Genomic DNA, 15735 nt, shown 5'->3' with positions numbered 1-15735 from the left:
TCGATCTGATCCCTATTCCTATGGGGGGATGTTTGCGTGATTGTGGGTATGGATTGGTTGAGCCGGTTTGGTGCCATGATTGACTGTGAGGGTCAGCGAGTGGTAGTTCGAACCCCAAGTGGGGGAGAACTGGTTATCTATGGAGAGGGCACCAATTTGGGTTCAGGGTATTGTTCAGCGGCCAGGGGTCATTAGTATATTCAGCATGGTTGTGCGTGCTACTTGGATAATATGGTGGATACATGTGTTGGGGATCGGATTTCAGTTTTAGAGGTCCCGGTTGTTAGGGAATTTGTAGATGTGTTCCCAGAGGAGTTACCCGATGTGCCTCCTGAGAGGTAGGTCAAGTTCAGGATCGACCGTGTGCCATGTGTGGCCCTGATTGCCAAGGCACCATACTGCTTGGCACCGCCTGAGATGCAGAAGTTTTCATCTCAGCTGTAAGAGCTGCTAGGAAAATTGTTCATCAGACTAAGCAGTTCTCTATGGGAGCGCCGATATTGTTCATCAAGAAGAAGAATGATTCACACCGGATGTGCATTGATTACCGAGAGTTGAAAAAATTAATGGTGAAGAACCGTTATCCCCTTCTATGGATTGACGACCTCTTCGATCAGCTGCGAGGTGCATCTTAGTTCTCCAAGAAAGATCTAAGGTTTGGGTATCATCAGGTAAGAGTGAGAGCGAAGGACGTAGGGAAGAGCGTGTTCTAGACTTGTTATGGGCATTACGAGTTCGTGGTGATGCCATTTGGGCTCACTAATGTGTCTGTTGTATTTATGGATTTGATAAATCGGGTATGCAGGTCGATGCTCGATCATTCCATCATTGTGTTTATTGATGATATATTGGTATATTCCAAGTCCAAGGAGCAGCGTGAGGAGCACCTTCGAGATCTTTTGGGGGTTTTGAGGCGAGAACGACTTTATGCCAAGTTCTCAAAGTGTGAATTATGGTTACGAGAGGTCCAGTTCCTAGGCCACCTCGTTAACCAGGATAGGATTTTGGTCGATCCGTCCAAGATCAATGTTGTGATGCAGTGGGAGGTTCTGAAATCACCGTTAAAGATCAGGAGTTTCTTGGTATTGGAAGGGTACTATTAGAGATTCATTCAGGATTTATCCAAGATTGTGGTACCTCTTAGTCGCCAAACGAGGAAGGGGTGGATTTCTGATGGGGACCTGAGCAGTAGTCGACATTTGAGACTCTTTGGCAGAGGTTATGTGAGGCCCTGGTATTAACCCTCCTGAAGGGAGTTGAGGATTTTGTGGTATTCTGTGATCGCCCATAAGATCTGGAGACAATATATATACGGGGTTCATTGTACAGTCTTCACGGATCACAAGAGTTTAAGATATCCGATGGATCAGTCAAACCTGAACATGAGGTAGCGCAGGTGGCTGGATATAGTCAAGGATTATGAATGCAAGATCCTTTACCATCCAGGTAAAGCGACCGTGGTGGCGGATGCGTTTAGCCGCAAGTCGGCGGGGTCTTTAGTTACATAGATGTGTATGAGGATATCGGTTGATTCTCCACTTTTGGGTTTGATCAGGTAGGCTTAAGTTAAGGGTGTTCGGAGAGAGAATTTGAAAAATGAGAGGATCAGAGGTGAGAATGACAGATTTTTTGCGGATAGTCGAGGGCTGTTAACCCGGTATAATCGCGTCAGGGTTCCAATGTCTGGTGGGGTTAGACAGATTGTGTTAGAGGAGGCTTATAAGTCTTGTTTTTGTTTTCATCCAGGGCCACCAAGATGTATCGGGATTTGAGATTGAGCTACTGGTGGCCATGTATAAAGAGGTAGATAGCCTGGTATGTTAAGAGATGCTTGACCTGCAGGATGCTCAAGGCTGAGCATCAGAGGCTGCATGGAAACCTACAGCCTCTGGAGGATCCCATGTGAAAATGGGAGCATATTTCTATGGATTTTATTACCAATTTTCCGAAAATGCAAAAAGGTTTTTGATGCTATCTAGGTCCTCGTGGATCGATTGACCAAGAGTTCTCACTTAGGGAGAGATCTTCAGCTGAGAAGCTGACCGATGTGTATGATCATGAGATCGTTGCTCGCCATGGGGTGCCGGTCTTTATTGTTTTCATATTGTGATGTCCGGTTCACTTCTTGTCTCTGGCAGATGTTCCATGAGGAACTGGGCACGAGATTGCATTTCAGCACTGCTTATCATCCGTAGACTGATGACCAGAGTGAGCGAACGAGACATACCCTTGAGGATATGTTGAGAGCTTATCTTATTGATTTTGGTGGGAGTTGGGATTCTTACCTACCTCTTGCGGAGTTCACTTACAAACACAGTTGTCACTCCAGCATTGGTGCCCCACCATTTAAGCTTTAGTATGCGCGGAGATGTCATACCCCAGTTTGTTGGGGAGAGGTTTGTCACAGGATTATAGGAACGACTGAAGTAGAACTCTAGACAACAAAGCTTACCCAGTTGATTAGGCAGAGACTGCAGACAGCTTAAAGTCGACAGAAAAGCTATGTCGACCGGCACCAATCTGAGTTGGAGTTTCAGGTCGGTGACATGGTATTACTGAAGGTCTCACCTTGGAAAGGTGTGATATGCTTCAGCAAGAGGGGGAAGTTGGGTCCCAAGTATATTGTGCCTTTCTGGGTGATTGTCAGGGTTGGAAAGGTTGCTTATAGGTTGGATCTACCTGAGGAGCTCAGTCAAATTCACAACAATTTCCATGTCTCTGAATTGCGGAAGTGTGTGTTGGACAATGGCGTAGTGGTTCAGTTTGATGATATTCAAGTCGATGAGCACCTGAACTATGTTGAAAGGCCGATAGCTATTCTAGAGAGGAAGATGAAGGTCCTGTGCAACAAGGAGATACCTTCGGTAAAGGTACAATGGCAACATCGAAGAGATTCCGGGTGGACCTGGGAGTCAAAGGCTGAGATGCGGGAGCATTACGCAGAGTTGTTCACAGCAGTTAACTTCGAGGACGAAGTCTGATTCAAGTAAGGGAGAATTGTAACACCCAGATCAGGTATGTATTATCTTTAATAGTGCGAAGTAATAAGTTTCAGTAATTTCCCTACTCACAACGTGAATATTTCCTTTTCACATCGTGAGGACTGATCCGGACGCGTGGATCATTTAAAAGTCCATGACGTGAACAGTATAGTGTTCACGACATGAAGGCGGCTGACGACCAAAAATCCTTAGTTTTCGGTATTTAAGGGAATGAGAGGGATATGGTTCTCACCCTCAGCCACCATCGCTCTCTAAGCCTCCAGAAACCCTAATCGTACCTCTCCTTAAGATCATTTGTCATTTTGGTGTATTTCTAGCTTGTGGAAAGAAGAAAAGAAGAAGAAGGAAGTACTCTAGTGTTGGTGTGAGCAGAGAATCAGCATCATCATCATCATCTTTTCTTGCTTTTGGACCCTTGTAAGTATCAAAGGCTCCAACTTTATTGCTTAGCATGGGTAGATCTTGAGTTTTGTCCATTTTATTGATGTTATTGCTTGATTGAGTGGAGTAGATCCATAAAGTTGGCAACTTTATGGATTCTAGGAGTCGCAAAAACCTCATTGTGTTTAGATTTGGAAGTTGATATAGATTTGAGGCATGCATGAAAGTTTGAAGCCCATTTCTTCCCTTTTTGACATAGATCCGGTACATGTGTAGCCATAAAGAAAACATTTTTATGGACCTTAGCGGTCCCCTTTAACTTTTGGAAGAAGTGGAATCGAAGACTTAATGGAATAAGTACTTAAAATGGTGATTTTTAGCCTCAAACAACGCTCACGACATGGGGTGTGAGATCCCACGACGTGAGAAGCGGAGCAGTCCCATTTATGTTAAGACCTTTGGAGGTCACGATGTGAGAATGGGTGCTCATGCCGTGACGCCAGTTCAAGTGATTTCTTTGACTGAGTTGACCAGTTTGGGTCGAGTCAAGTAGGAATCGGATTGGGTTCGTTGTCATGACATGAGCAAGGCCTGACCGCGACGTGAGGATAGTTCACTTTGACTTTGACCAAGTTTGACCTTGAGGGTATTTTAGGTATTTTGGGATTTTGATGGAATTAGTCAATTGGTGGGAATATGTGTTGGTCAGAGAGCAGAGATTCGGAGTCAAGACCTCATCATCTTCTAATTAGTTTGCAAGGTGAGTTTTCTTGACTGTACTTTTGGGTCGAAGGCACCAAGGACGGCCCTGTGGGTTGTTATCCTGATTTGTCGCATGATTTTATGTTATAGTGATCGGTTAGATCTGTATCCTGGTATATAGGATGATGCTATGCTTAGTGATATGTTAGATCTATATGACTGTCTGTATACGCTAGCTATGGTTGATATGATAAATGTTGATATGTGATGGTGTGTTGGGTTGAGGTGGTCTTGCTTTGTGCTAAAGGCCAAGAAACCCAGGGTGACCTAGATAAACTGAAGGCTCGTGAGGTGAAACAGTAAGACCGGAGGCCCGGAGGACAGTCCAGATAGGTTGAAGGCCCGGTGAGGTGGTCCAGTCATGCTGGAGGTTCTTTGAGCGGTCTAGCTAATATGTAGGCCTGCGAGGTGGTCCATTTAGGCTGAAGGCTCTGTATGCATGTTGTTTGCTGTTATTATTATGATTATGTGTTGTGTTGGTACTTGAAAACTAACAAAATATAGAACATATAGGGTTTCATATTATTATCAAATTGAAGTACAAATACAATGAAAGGGAAAGACATAATATATAGACTAGCTAATTAGGGTTTCTTAGCTAAAAGGCCCAATCATAAAACCCAATACAAGATAAAGCCCAAAATCTTATTAGGCTAACATCCCCCCTCAAACTCACAATGCAACAACAATAAGCATTAAGAGTTTTTCAGACATAATAGAATCGAGGTGCAGTCAACGGCTTCGTAAGAATATCAATAATTTGTAAAGAGGAAGGAACATAAGGAAGGGAGATAGTGCCCTTCTGGAGACGATGACGTGTGAAATGACAGTCAATCGCAATATGCTTTGTGTTCTCATGAAATACTAAATTGTTGGCAATCATTATCGCACTCTCGTTGTCACAATACAAATGGGTAGACTGAGATATTTGAACACCCATATTTGCAAGAAGCTATCTCAACCAAACAATCTCACAAGTGGCGATAGCCATTGCTCGACATTCAGATTCCCTCGAAGATCGAGTAACAACATCTTGTTTCTTGCTTTTCCATGATATCAATGAATGATAGCTTATTTTATTTCCTTATTTTTATTAGTTTATTTTAGTATTTTTAGCTCTTTTTATCAATATTGCATTTTATATTCTTTATTTTCTTTATCATGGATCATGTCGGGTACTTTCTATTTTGCATGAGATATTTTGTAGAGTTTTGGAGATCATTGTGGTTGCGGTTTGACTGGATTTAGGCTTAGTGGGCTTCTCGATGCATTATTGGGCTTTGCGGATCCATCAAAGGAGATTTAGGCTTAAAAAGTTGAAGATTTGGATGAAGTGGGCTTTTGATGATGGGTCATGGATTTTCATTTTGGGCATGGACTATCCATATTTAGAGCTTGAAGGTGATTGGTCAATTTTAAATCATATGATTCATGGAGGGGACCAAGGGAATCTTGGGTAGTGGAGTGGTTAGTGGAGAAGAATGGACCAATAGCATTCCAGCAACACTTGCGAGGGTGGAATCTCAGGCGCACGGGTACCCGTGCAACTACACAATTTGGGGCATTTTGGGCACCATTTACCTTAGGGTTTGGATCTTTCAGCAATAACTTCGATTTTTCACCATTGGAGACTAGGAGAGGCGATCTTTGGAGCTTGAGACTCATTTCTTCTCATCTTTTTATGCAATTGGTAGTTTCTTGATGCAATTAGACTTTTGTGATTGTTTTTTTGTTGCCATGAGTGGCTAATTTCTCTATTTTGGTCAACCTATGCTAAAACCTTTGAATTTTTGTGAGGTTTTGAAGGATTCATGCTTATTTTTCATTTATCTTATGTTTATGATTCTAGTTCATATTTCTTATGCTTATTTAATACTTCGATCATGAGCTTGGTACTTGAAGGAGCAATTATTGGTTTATTTCTTTGGTTTAGCATTGGATCATTAAATTTACTTAGAGCAAGGGCTTTATGATGGTAGAAATCATCTCTACCTTATGAATCGTAACTCCTTTATGGACGTGTAAGCATTGACATCCTCTAGGAATTGGGGATTCCTTCATTCTTAAGGCTAATCAACTTCTTGGGTTCAATTGCTTCAATTGGATCCTTGATTATGATTAATAAGGTGTGTTATGGGCTTCCCCAACCTCCATACTACCTATGAGGAATCTTGGCATATCATGCTTCATGATTGTTATAACCAATTTGGGATGAGTGATAAGCTTCATGTTGAATCCTAATGATAAACACACAAATGGTCATTGTGTTGAATTGTCTTGGTTAACCAATTGTCTCTAATATTTAGGCATCTCATCATCTTGCTTAATTGCAAGTTTTCTAGTTATTAAAGTCTTTTAGTTTTCAAGAAATCACAACAATCCCCCCTTTTTTTGTTTAATTGTAGTTAGTTAGTTTATTTACACTAGTTCTATTGGATTGCATTGGTGATTGAATACAAACATTTCCCCGAGGATCGATACCCCTTTTACCATTATATTACGTTTTATTTGCAAACAAAGGGTGTAATTTGCTCGGTGGACTTGACATCCCACCAATGAATCTCCAAGAAATACTCAATACCCAGTAGTGGACTTACGATCATAAATATCACTATCCTAATTTGCATCACTATAGGCATGCAGCTCAAGAGAGGATTTAGATGGAAACATTAGAGTGTGGAACTGAGTACCACGTAGATATCTCAAAATACAGAGAACGGCTCCCTAATGAACAATAGTAGGAGCAGTGACAAACTAGCTAACCACATGAAATGCATGAGCAATATCCAATCTAGTGACATTCAGGTAAACCCAACTCCCTACAATGGTAAGATAAAGGCTTGGATCTGATAATGGGACACCATCAGTTGGAGAGTATTTTGCATTACTCTCTATAGGCGTATCTACTGTCCGATTATCCGTGAGTCATGCACGTTCAAACATATCTGAAATATACTTCATTTGATATAAAAGATAACCCTTTGGAGACTGAGCAACTTCAATCCCCAAGAAATAACGTAGCAAACCCAACTCTTTCATAGCAAAACGGTGAGCCAAATCACGCTTTAAAGACTCTATGCCATCATGATCATCACCAGGAATAATCATGTCTTTGACATATAAGGAAAGAATAATCTGACCTGCATTCGTACATCGAATAAATAGATCCGAGTCATGGTTACATGGTTGAAAACCAAGCTAAGTAATAACCGTTGAAAATTTCTCAAACCAAGCATGAGGGGCTTGTTTAAAGCCATATAGTGCCTTCCGAAGTCCACAAAATTCACCTGGTTGGTGAACAATATCAGGCGGAGGAGACATGTATACTTCCTCATGAAGTTCACCATTAAATAAAGCATTCTTGACACCCATCTGATAAATCTTCCATTGGCGAAGGGAAGAAATTGCAATCAAGGTGCGAACAGTCGTCTTTTTTGCAATAGGCGAAAACATCTCCTCATTATTCATAACATACTTTTGCGCGTAACTATTATTGGTATGTACTTAACCCAAGAGTAGCATGGTCCATTTGGGTTGCATATCATCAGGACAATTTGTTAGGATAGACTCTTGAGAGAAGGTTATGTATGATTTATTAATATATTATAAGTTTTATATATTAATATGAAATCATATGTTTTAATTAGTATTGATCAAGAATTAATTTGGAATCAATTTAGCGATCAAAAGAGACTAATTAAATCTGTGAGGACTAATTATGGTACTTAGTTATATTTATATGTGTTGGGCTTATGATCCATGTTGAACGAAGTTTATGTATGGATACATAAAAAGTTGGGTCACATGAACCATGGATAATAAACCCATGGGTATGGGTTTGGGTTAACCCATGACCTTTGGAATTCCACATATAAATATTTTACTTCATAGACAAAATCACAACTAATGTACTCTTGGAGGGTATGGACGGTTTTGGTGTGTATGAATTCTCTCTCAAGTTTCATCCTTTATCCATGATGTGTTGTGACTTCATTTGAGGCTTCCACACTATTGGGGCTAAGCTCTTAAGGTCAAATTCATCAAGACTTCAAGCTACATAAAATGTATGTTACTCTAACTAGTATCTTATATGATATATGACAATTGCATGCTAGTTATAGGATTAATGCCTTGGAAACCATTTTCATGTATAATTTGTGAAAACATAGATCCAAGGTATTTAGGGTTGTATGTGCACCATAGGATGTTGTAGTATACTAAAACCCATCAGTAGTATTAGAGTCAAGGCTTGTTTTCAATTACTTGATGCAAATTGCTGAAAAAAGCTGAAAAATCGAATTTTTTTTGAAGTCTGGACAGAGGACTCGACGAGTCCATGTGTAAAATCATACAACTCGTCAAGTTGGTTCTTGCACTCAGCGAGCTAGAGCCCCTGACAACAAAATTTCAAGTTTTTTTTTGGCCTGTTTTGGATAAGAATCATTACCACAAAATGTTTTTGTTCATGAAATTTGATTTTGTTGTTATGGTAATGATGATTCTCATCAAATTAAAAGATAATTGTCATAATTTCAAGATTTGTATTAGTTTATATGTTTATGCTAATTTCTTGAAGATTGATGATATGAATTATCTTGTTCTTATAAGTTAGTTTAGATTAATAGAAAATTGATGTGATAATTTGTTGTTTATCCAAATTGATCTAAAAGTTGTTCATAAAATGTGTTTTTATTACTTGTCCTCAAATTATATGAAGAGTCTCATTTATGATTTTTAAAACTCATAAGATTTCCATAAGTTATGAAAATGAAGAGTCTCATTTTTTAAATGTTTTAAAGTCTTCCATAACTTGTCCTCAAGTTGTGGAACTTGAATAGTTTTTTCATTAAAGATACTTTAAACTCATAAGTTATGGAAACCAAAAGTTTTTGAATTGTTCAAAACTTGCCCTCAAGTTTTGGAATTTGTAAAGTTTCCCCCCATGAATACTTTAATTCCATGTTAAACCCTTAGAATTTTAAAAGTTTAAATTCAACCCTTATACTATTATAATATTAGTAGTTAATAGTTATATATGTATAAGAACAAAGTCAGTCTTACCGTTAGTAGGTCTCATTCATGAAGCCGGTCTATAAGGGGGTATAATGTTACTGCCTATAAAATGGCAGTTTAATAGGTGTCCACTCTCACCCACCACTCCCTTGACTGGTGGAGGGTCGTTAGCTGAACGGGTTTGACAAGCCATTAATTCTCCTTTCATTAAAAGTATAATGATAAATATAAAGTAACCTTATTAAATTCCCAATCTTAGTTACTTTAGGAAAATGTGAATTTGGTGCTAACTCATGAAATTACACTTTGTACATTACCAAGTCGTTGGTGGAGCGTGTGTGGGTAAGCGGCACACCAACATGGACTAGTATGAGTGACAAAAGTTAACTTAATGTTTATCATGGATTGGTGGATCGCGTGTGGGTAACCGACACATCGATTAGGTGATAAAATATTAAGGGTACCAAGTCAATTTGCATTATTATTCACACCTTGTTTGTGATCCTCGGCATGTCAGTCACAAACTTGAGAGGGCAAAATCGAGATTTAAACATGCCATTGAATAGTTCAATGAATCTAAAAGGATCTAGGAGTTTCAATTCAATTAAGACCTAAATTCTTTTTCGTTTTTCGTGGTGGAAATCAGTACGTCATCATTTACCTACCTTCAAATATTTTATAGTTTGGATTACAGCATACCTCTTCCAAGTTATAAAATATTGTGTTGGGTCCTAGCCTTAATATTCCATATTGGATGTTATATTAAGGACTTAAATCAACTAAACTTGAATTTCTCCCATTTTAGATGTCTAGTTCAGAAAACAATGCTCTTCCCAAATCTCTTGAAACAAACTTTCCTAATAAAGATGATGTCCCGTGATTGGATCATGGAAATAATACTTCTCTTCCTCCACCTCCTCCAATTATTCCTCCTAACCTACAAGTTCTTGAAAAGTTCAAGGTCACTCAAGCCCTATTGGCAAGCAAAGTCTATGTGTGCTCACATCTTGGAGATGAAGTCACATATTGACAAGCTAAGAGAGTTGGGTGTCAAAGTCTTGAGGAAGTTGGTTGTTGACTAGGTTCTTCAATTACTTCCTGAGTCACATAGTGATTTCCTTTAGGGTTACTATATGACAGACCATGACATGACCCTTAATGATCCTACCTATTTGCTTGATGTTGTTGAATTAGCAATGATTTGGAGCACTAGTAAAGCAAATTTGATTGGAAGATCGACTTTCCAAAATTTCATGGACATTGACAATGGAAACATTAGAAGTCCAGAAAAGCTTTCTCTTCCCAATGGAAAGGGATCGACCATGGTCAAGTCATTTGACCCAATGGTAAAGAGAAAGGATAAGTCTGAGATAGTCTCGTGTACCATTCCTAAAGAGTCCATATGTTTCTTTTGCCAAGAGGAGGGGCATTGGTTGCAATGCTGCCCTGTTTTGACTGAGAGATCATAAGGATGGTAAAGTCAGAATGTATGACTCCACTTTAGGTAAGTCCACTATCTAACTCTGTTAAGTTCCTATTTGAGATTCTTATTACATGATGTGACTAGGTCATATTTTGATGTTTTGTAGAATCGAAGAAAGGAAGCTTAAAGGAAGAGTAAGCTGATTCTGATCATGAGGATCAGAATTTTGAGTTGTTGCTTAAGAGTTATGATAAATTGCTTAGGAAGAGATAACAACATAGTTTTCATATACATTTGCATTGTAAGGATAAGTTTTTCCGCAAGTTTTAAATAAAAGAAAAGTTTTGATTTTATTTATTTTAAATTTCCTTACAATGAAATTTGTGAAAAAGTGTTGTTTATATGATTCCATTGATAGCAATATTTGAAAGTGAATTTGATTCTTTCGTTTGTGGTAGTGTCATAATTTACCAAATAAGGAAAGATTCTCATCACCCAAGGTTCAGTTGGATAGAAACTTGGAATCTTGCAACTTGAATTGTATGATGAATGAGAATTTTCATCTTTGGGAAATTAAGAATAATTCTTTGTTCACATGTATATGTGAGTCAAGTGAAGGACTAGCAGATCGGGTACACTTGGTTGTGCGCTGATTAGGTCCACCACAAAGAATGATAAGACTATTCGTCATGATTTACTTGAGTATCTTGTTTATGGTTATCTTAGTGATTATGAAACCATATCACAATTGATTCTCTAAGGACATCTTAGTGCATTTTCTTGGCTAAGAAGATGAATCGTGAATTGTTGAAATGGTTAAATCAAGAAGATGAATCATACTTCATTCCAAAACAATTCTTAGAGTGACACTCCATGATTGTAACCTTGAGTGACATAAAGAAAGGTTTAAAACACTTGTCAAATGTAGAGTAAAATGTTTTCTACTCTTGTACATTTGAAATTGGAAAGTTGTGATGTCTTGGATAAGACAAAGACCATCTATGACCAATTGTGTGAAGTGTTTATCTTGATAAGTATCCGTACTAACTCTTGAATATTTTTTTTGTCAAGGAATGGTTATTGACAAGAGAATCTTATATTTCAAGAGTTTAGTTGGAGGCTTAAAGATCTTGAAAAGTATCGAGAACTAATCAAGAATAAAACATGTTGTTTATCACTAGCACACGACTTGAGGTTTGTAACCTATCTTGTTGACATATTATTATTTATGTGCCCATTCTAGTTAAAGTTGACTATGCATTTGAGTTCTACAAGTTCTCAATTGTTTGCATAACAACCTCGAACCAATGGTAGGCCCTTGTGTTGCCAAGTGGCAAGAAGCTAAGATTGCACAAGTTCAGTCCATATGAGTTTAGATTTGTCACTAACCTTGTCTTTTGATTATGATTATGAGAAATTTACATGGATAGGAACACATACACCCAAGGGCAGACGCGGGAATAAGTAGCAGTAGGTGCACAAAAAAATTCTGATAAAATATAACAAAAAAAAAATTACGAGTGCATTAAACATAACAAACTATTATAGACAAACTTTGTGAAGGGAAAATTGGTCTTTTTCATGGACAGGTTCTTGGCCTCGTGGAGTTTGTTTTCGTGTTGGTTGTGGTTGTACAAAGTTTTGAAGGCATTATTACCAAAATTTCATTCTGAATTAATGCATTTTTATAAGTTCCATTGCTTAAAGCAAAATATAATATACAAATGCCAACTAATAAATGCATTTTTATAAGTTCAATACATTTGCTTGACAAAACAAACGAATCAATTCAAAATGTAGAATGAGACATAAATTGAGTTGAGCTAAATTTTAATAATTATGAAGAAAAGCAGTTGTTTAGTTTGAAACATATGTAATGCGTACGTACACATATATGTGTGTGATGTGTATGGAAAAAATGTTAAAGTAGGACCCCCAAAGGAGGAGGCTAGCTCGCTAGGTAATTATTTTACACCAAAAATGAATATAAGACCGTTAAGTATACAATCTTACATATAGAACATATTAAAACTACGTAATTTTGATTAAATCTTATATAAAAATAAATGACTATTCAATGTCTAGATTTTCTTCTAATATATCTCCAAAATATGTCTTCTTCCTTCATTCACTCCACTATTTTCCATTAATTCTTATCATATTATTGTATTATTGTTATGCCGTTTTTTATGATGCAAAAGCTATTACGTCGAGAAGAAGTTAAATAGAAAATTATGAAAGACTATGGGTCACAAAGAATTTATATATAGCTCTGATATGCCAAATTGTGTATGAAAATATATATTAAATATGAAGACGGTTGAAATGATTTTGAGTTCATGGGAGTATATGTTTGCTGATGGAAAAAAAAGTGAGTTTTTATTAAATGGTTGTTAAGTTAATGAAAAAAGTAAACTATTAATATATGAATTTTAAACAACTAGGAAAGTGATTTAATTGAGTTTTATCGAAACGGTTTAGTTTTAACAAGTTATATTCTCCAAGCCCTTACTTCATAGGTATGATTTTTTTGGCTAGATATTTTTGGGGGCTAGTAAAAAATAGTACATAAAAGTAAAATTGAATGTAAAAATTAAAAAACAAACTTGATGTTAGCAAGATTTGAACTCGAACCCCAAAAGAAAACTTCAACCCGCGCCTTTGACCAACTTAGCCATCCCAACTTTTGATCATACATGTGAACTGTAATGATAATATACTTGTTCCTTTATAGGTGCATAATAATAAAAAAAAGTTTTTTTTTAATATTAATACGAAAAAATCTAGTAGTTGCCAGTACAACCCCTTGCACCACTATAGATCCGCCCCTGCATAAACCATTGAAATCTAAGTGTCATAAGGTTTCTCTCTGATTCATTAAAATGATGGTGAGGAAACGCTTTCACTAAGTAGATTTTAAGTAGATAGCAATTGTGATATTTGCATTATCAAAGTCGTTAGTGGAGCGTGTGTGGTTAACCGACAAACTAACATGGACTTGTGAGAAATGGAAAAGGTCTAAACAAATGAGACTATGATTAGGACATCCATTTTCATAGTTCTAAAAGTTGTTTAGACACACAGGTGAGCTATCTAAGAAAAGGTGTATGATTTTGATAAATTCTTATCAAAGCATCTCGTATTAGAAATCAGAACTTTGGTAAGAAAGTCAATAAAGTATTGATTTCTAGAAGTCCAGCTGATTTCTGGATACATGTCAAGGCTAGTGGGAGCATAAGTGTTATGTTAATAATTATCATGTTAGTGGGAGCATGATTATTATATTAGGTGTTGCAAGTTAGCAATGTTAATTATAGAAAACAAAACTTTCAATTGGGAAAAGTTGTTTTGCTATAATTAAGGGAGAGGAAATTATACTTCATTTGAATTCTAAAAGCTTAGATTAAGATTTTAATCATCTTTAGTCAATGATATATATATATATATATATATATATATATATATATATATATATATATATATATATATATATATATATATATATATATAATTTTATGTCGGAATGGTTCAACATAAGTAAATTCTATATATAGAAATGTTAATTGCGTTCTCAAAATTCGATTATGATTACGACATCCCTCTTCATAGTCGAATTATGAAAACATGGCAAATAAAAAATATTATAGCAAAAGACTGGTCTAGGATCATGTCTTTATGTGAGACATCATGAATCGTGTCCCATATGCTTTGGGTATAGGATCGATTACATGTGCTATAATATTTATCCTTTCTAAATTTTCCAAATGCCTAGGGCATTAAGAGGGGAAAAAGTCTAGAATTGGATATGACTAAAATGATTAAGAAATTGTCGAGGAAAATCTAAGATTTACCAAAGATTGGTAGCTCATGGATAGTTGGAAGTATGGTGTAAATTTTTGGAAAGGACCATATTGACATATTCTAAAAAGTGGCAACTCTTGTTCAGAAGTGATAGTCAAAATGAGAATGTGGAAATGTTTCCAGAGGAAGAGATTCATTAAATCTGTGTATGATTAGAAAAACTTAATGCAAGAAGGATGTTTAAAGGAATGTACTTTGAATTTGAGACTTAATTTCCATGGAATTGATCTCTATTGGAATACTTTGTAAATGTTTGTTTCCAAGTCTTTGTGACTTTTGTGCATAGTCATTACAAGAGGATCAATGCATATAAGTTTAGAATCTAACAGATTTTAGTAAATGGCAAAAAATCTTGTATTCTTACATTTGAGGTAAGGATTCGGGATTGTGAAGTGGGCATCATTGGAATCATGTTCAAGTAGTCTATTTCACTAAGTAAGGATCATAGACAAACATAGTGTACATACTTGGAGTATGGCATAACCATTGTTTGGACAAACATAGTGTGCATGCTTGGAGCATGGCATGACTATTGTTTTAATTCAAGTATTAGGTTGATATATCGAAACATTATACAATGAATAATGAGTAATAAATATGGTGTTTAAATAAAAGGTGTTTTATTTACTCTCAAAAGTGGTTGGGGCCATATAGGATTAGTATTATTCTTGTGTTTCACTTTACATGTTTTGACTTCCCGAATAACCAGGTTATTCAAACTCTCCATAGTCAATCATACTTTGGAAGTAGGTACGAATCAAGACTGTCATGAATTGGGCTTGTAGATGTCTAAAGTGTTTAGACATAGCAAAAGTTGTTGCAACATTCATGAGTGCTCCTGGAATAAGATTTGAGTATTGGATATTATCACGAGTGATCAAGAGACGATAATATCTTATATTCTTCAAACCTAGAGATATGATTTGTTGACTATGAGTTGGTTATACATTGACTGTACAAAAATGCATCAATAACTTGATGTTATAAAACGTGCCTTCGTGTATGATTCAACAAGTGGTTAGTACAAGCATATGAGTAGAAGTTTATCCATTCCTTTTACCCTTGGAGGGATAAAAGCGATATATGTGGGCCCCTCGATGATTTAGTGATTACAAACGTAAGTGCTCGGCCGGACCTGGACTGATTTGATTTGTTTAATTAGTCAGTCATCGTAAATTGGAAATCCAGAAAAAACAAATGGACAGAGAGAATGATTATAATCCATGTCTCAGTCCATATGGTATCTAGAATGGAGGAATACATGATCCCTTATCTAATGAAGAAGTCATTGAC

The 15735-nt window shown here is 36.8% G+C and overlaps 1 protein-coding gene across 1 annotated transcript; it reads left to right on the top strand.

Moving 5' to 3' along the window:
* Positions 1–231: 231 nt before the first annotated feature.
* On the top strand, positions 232–2981 carry LOC128128932 (uncharacterized). The gene is made up of 2 exons (XM_052767673.1): positions 232–338; positions 2648–2981. Exons 1-2 carry the CDS (start codon positions 232–234, stop codon positions 2979–2981), a joined length of 441 nt encoding a protein of 146 aa, XP_052623633.1.
* The last annotated feature ends 12754 nt before the right edge of the window (positions 2982–15735 follow it).

The sequence above is a fragment of the Lactuca sativa genome, chromosome 9 (genome assembly GCF_002870075.4).
Source record: "Lactuca sativa cultivar Salinas chromosome 9, Lsat_Salinas_v11, whole genome shotgun sequence".
Lineage (NCBI taxonomy): Eukaryota > Viridiplantae > Streptophyta > Magnoliopsida > Asterales > Asteraceae > Lactuca > Lactuca sativa.
Note: the sequence above shows the minus strand (reverse complement) of the source record. Positions and strands in the feature narration are given on the sequence as shown.